Consider the following 4,590-nt stretch of genomic DNA (forward strand, 5'->3'; position numbering starts at 1 on the left):
AAAACTTTTCCTACTTAATTCTTTTGCATACAAACGCCGCCACGTGTATAGGGGCAACTGCAATGGTAGCAACAGGCACGATGTTGATAGCGTATCTCAAACATATTTGTGGAATGTTTAGCATTGCAAGGTAAAATTCAGTACAATTATACATTTTATAAATAAAATTTATTGTTTGTTTATTCTCAATGAGATCTAAAAAGATTAAGTACTTACAGAAAAAAATATGTATTCATATAGTTTCCGTATTAAGAAAGCTATGACAATTAATGTGCAACAAGACGTTAATGAAGAAAAAACGATTATAATTTATAAAGGAATAATATGTGCGATAGATATTCATCGCAAAGCTACAGAGTCAGTACACATTCTGCAATATCTGTATAAAGTACTCAACTGATTTTTGTTTTATTTCTGAAGGTTTTCTCAAGTCTTTATAAAGAGTTTTGAAGGATCTTTCTTCTGTTTAATAGCGGCCAGTATGGTTTGCTTAACCAGCACTCTTGTGCAAGTAAGTTTTATTTTTTATTATTAAACGTACCTTTCCATGAAAGATACAATTTTCATGATATTATAAGATTAAATAAAGAATCTTTAATTAGAACAGTTATTGAAAAATAATTTTCATTAAAATAAAATCATTGGAAAATTCATGATTATTCTTCGTTCATCCTTTTTTTATAATCGTAAGATATGTGCATTATTCGCATACGTATGTCACAAAAATAATACAGTTTTCTAATATGCGCAACCAATAAAAAAATAATTTATTATGCAATGCAAACTTTATAATTTGTCCTAAGGAATTACAGAAAAAGTACAAAGTTTCTTGCTTGTAAAAAGTTAAAATACACATATAACATATGTTTTACATTACGTTTTATATTTTTTAGATCATAACATATAATAGCACAGAGCAACTTGTATTACGACTTATATACATAAGTGTCCTCTATATGTACATGTTTTTGTCCAATTATACCGCACAAGATATTACAGATCACAATGAATACGTATTTGCTACAGTGTAAGAGACATATTTGTATCATACATTCATACTTAAGTAATCCTTTTATAAATTCTTCTAACAAAATGCTGAGTTAACAAAAGTATTCAAAAATAATACTACAGAGTGCGTCATCAAAATCCAGAAATTTCAATTTCAATTTTCCGCTATATTTTCTGCCTCCGCCAGAGATTGTTGTTGGCATCCGAGAAAGCCTGATGCTTTTAGTAAGCAATCATATTCTCAAAATTGCCGCGATCATCGAAAGCCTTCATGCTGGGAGTTCAGCAACAGAAATAATTGGGATCATTTTTCTTCGGATATACGAGATCGATCACGTTGATTTATGACGTTGTAGCAAAATATACGACTTTAAAACAGTTCAACGAACGTTCCAGAATATCAATGGGAAAGAATTACTCAAAAGAACGCAAGGGCCCCCGCAGTCATTAAAAGGACTCAAGCGCTGATTTCGAATGACCCAGGGCAATCGTTGCAAAAATTAGCATCAATTTTTGATGTGAGCGAGCCAATAATACATCGAATTGTCGAGGAGAACCTTCGATACAAATCGTACACATTAAAGATACGACAGATGTTCTCCGTCAGGCTGCCAGGTCAAGCCGAGTTATATGCTGCAATCTGTTATTGTGTTCTTTGAAAAACGAAACGTCGGAAATCAGATTCTTTTCTGACGAAAAAATTTTTACTGTTGATGCCAAAATCAACTGGAAAAATGACCGAACACTCACCTACAATCCCGAGGATGTCCTTGTTGTCACCAAAACGAAGTCCGGCGAATGTTCACGGGCTAGATTGTGTCCAATGAGGATATCATGCCACCAAATTTCTTTAAAAAAAGGGAAATTGTCACAAAAGAAGTGTATTTGCGCGTTCTAATAAAGAATGGATGAATTGAAGCCGGATGGAAACTGTGGCGTTCGAAAGGCCATATGTTTTTCAGCAGAACGGTACACTGATTCATACGAGTCACTTGATTCAAAACTGGCTTTCAGATAACGTCGATGTGTTTTGGTACAACGAATTCTGGTTTCCTAACAGTCCAGACTTAAATCCCGTGGACTGCTACGTATGCAGTAGATAAAAGGGTCACAAACAAGTCTGGACATTCCAATGTGACATAAATGAGGGACCATTATGGAGGCAACATTCGTCGGCATGGACAGCGCTACATTAAAGCGTGCGAACGTTTCAGACCGAGAATAGAAGTCGTCAATCTAATGGAAAATATATCGAATAATTGTGCTCTACAGAGATCCCACGTAAAGTGCCATGTAAAAGAACTCGTACACTTATAATATTTAATTTTTCAATAAAAACGTTTTGTTCAAAGAAATTGTTCGATTTGTTCGGATTTTGGTGACGCATCCTGTATTCTTGAACATACTATAACAATTTATAGTATAACAAAATTTTTATTTTTTCATCTTAAGTTTCACATCAATTTATCATTGTAGATATAATAAATTTTGTAGATATAATGTTGAATGGTATGTTGCTCCGTTACACATACAGAAAATGACGTTATTTCTACTACAAAAGGGTACAAAGGCTTTTCATTTGATCCTCGGTGGAATATTCGTTGCGTCTATGGAAAGTGCTGCTACGGTAAGAGACATATATAAAGTTTTTCTTCCCCGCGAATATTATTGTTTAATCGAAAATAATGACATTCACAGTCATTCAATATTTTGACTACTTTAGAATTATTTAGACAATCAAAAGTAGCTTTATTAAAATAAGTTGATACTGAAATGTAAATTAGCTGATCTAAAAAAATAGAATAAAGAACAGAGAAAACTGTTAAATTGGTACTATATAGTCATTTGGTGTGTTGCATTTACGAATATTATGCAATAAATCAATTTTCCTTATTTGAAAATATATTGATGAATTAATCTGAAAAAAAAGGATTTTTTTTTAATTACATCTCGCTTTACGTGCACTTAGAAATCTATGTGGAACCGTGCTTCGCGTGAAAAATTGTAAACCTCTGAACAATGAAAGGAAGATTTTAATATTAATAAACAAACATTAATATATGTAAAAGTTTGTAAAACGTATGCACATGTAGAGTATGTAGATTATGAAGATGTGACCGTAACACGTGTTTTATCGCAATATTTCGCAACTCTGATAGATTTCCTAACTTTGATTACTATAATCGTTAACTATAATGCTTAATATCTGGTTTCAGGACATAACTTTTTTCTGTCAAATTCTTTTATTTTATGCAAAAACGAGTCAAATGAGCTAATTTCATCAAAATCGTAGTTCTTCTAAATAATTACAAAATCAGTAGATATATTAAAACCATAGTTTTCGCATATATTCTTCAGAATTTATATTCTTCAGAATTTTTGCATTATAAGTGTTTTAATAATTCTTCGCGACCGATGCTTATCAAACGTAACCTAATAATGGGTACGAACCGCGAGGAAATTATGAGAGATTGCGAAAATCATACGGTACAATATAACGACCAATGAAAAGAACGATTTATCCAACTCTCTCCATTTTTATAAATTTGCCAATAGCAATATAACTTACAAATATTTGGTTAATTTTTTATGCTTATACACAAAAAGAATTTAAACATCAATTATGACACTGTAGTACACTTCAATTATCACCTTGTACTGATAACAATTTAAGTAAACTGCACAAAGACTTAGAGCACAAACCGAACAAAACCAACTTTGAATGTCATTTGTAAATAGGTGGCTCAAAGACAAAACATAGATGACAGTTCTTAAGTCATATTATTAGGGTTACATCAGTGTCATTACCCTTAAAAAAAATGTTCAGCAAATACAATGGAAATACGATTTAACCATCGCCACGAACATCCAGTTCAACCCTATATTGTCCTTCCAATATTTTAACAAACATTCTCCACGCAACTTCAATATAGCTTCTTATAGACTGAAACAAATGAAGATATTTTCATTACAGTTGATGGGTACTTCCATATCTTATTTCACTGTTCTCTATTCTACAAGTACGAAATAATAATTGCAAAATAATTAAGACAGGTATGTATAAAAGTAAAAGAAATATGAGGAAATAAGAGAGGAGGAGAAGAAAAGGAAGAAAAATATAAACTAATTTAATCAATATAATTTGATTGATTTTAGATGTCGTTTCCTGTAAGTATCGTTTCAATTCAACAAAAGGTAAAAATAAATATTTATTTAAAAAATTGACATATTATAAAATATCTATAAAAGTATCTATAAAAAAATATAGAATTTAAAACTGACATTATATTAATAAGTCACAACATTGAAATATATGTGTTAGAAGGGGTCATATCGCATCTGCGAAGTCTATTATCGATTTCCTCAAATGAAGAATGTATTTCTTTATGGAAAATAAATATATGTTGCGAGCATGATTGCTATAATCAAATCGACCACTTAACCATACACCTTTTCTAGGAAAGTGAATTACCATCATGTGTTTTCATTATCCGACAGTAATATGTATTTTCTTCTGCAATGCATTTAAATTAAAATAAGCAATTCAGCTTAAAATTTACATTAAAAAATATTTTATTGTAT

General features: G+C 31.1%; 1 protein-coding gene across 1 annotated transcript; it reads left to right on the forward strand.

Moving 5' to 3' along the window:
- The first annotated feature begins 62 nt into the window (after nucleotides 1-62).
- LOC105619611 lies at nucleotides 63-4,039 on the forward strand. The gene is made up of 6 exons (XM_012201130.1): nucleotides 63-130; nucleotides 241-357; nucleotides 421-511; nucleotides 894-1,027; nucleotides 2,503-2,635; nucleotides 3,983-4,039. Exons 1-6 carry the CDS (start codon nucleotides 63-65, stop codon nucleotides 4,037-4,039), a joined length of 600 nt encoding a protein of 199 aa, XP_012056520.1.
- Nucleotides 4,040-4,590: the final 551 nt, after the last annotated feature.

This window comes from Atta cephalotes (assembly GCF_000143395.1).
Source record: "Atta cephalotes unplaced genomic scaffold scaffold00022, whole genome shotgun sequence".
NCBI lineage: Eukaryota > Metazoa > Arthropoda > Insecta > Hymenoptera > Formicidae > Atta > Atta cephalotes.

Bases quoted from the DNA above. Each gene is read 5' to 3' on its own strand.
- LOC105619611 (XM_012201130.1), top strand. From the start codon at position 63: ATGGTAGCAACAGGCACGATGTTGATAGCGTATCTCAAACATATTTGT. The intron at 358-420 runs GTCAGTACACAT...TTATTTCTGAAG, and splicing joins ATTCATCGCAAAGCTACAGA to GTTTTCTCAAGTCTTTATAA. The intron at 1,028-2,502 runs GTAAGAGACATA...TAAATTTTGTAG, and splicing joins GAATACGTATTTGCTACAGT to ATATAATGTTGAATGGTATG.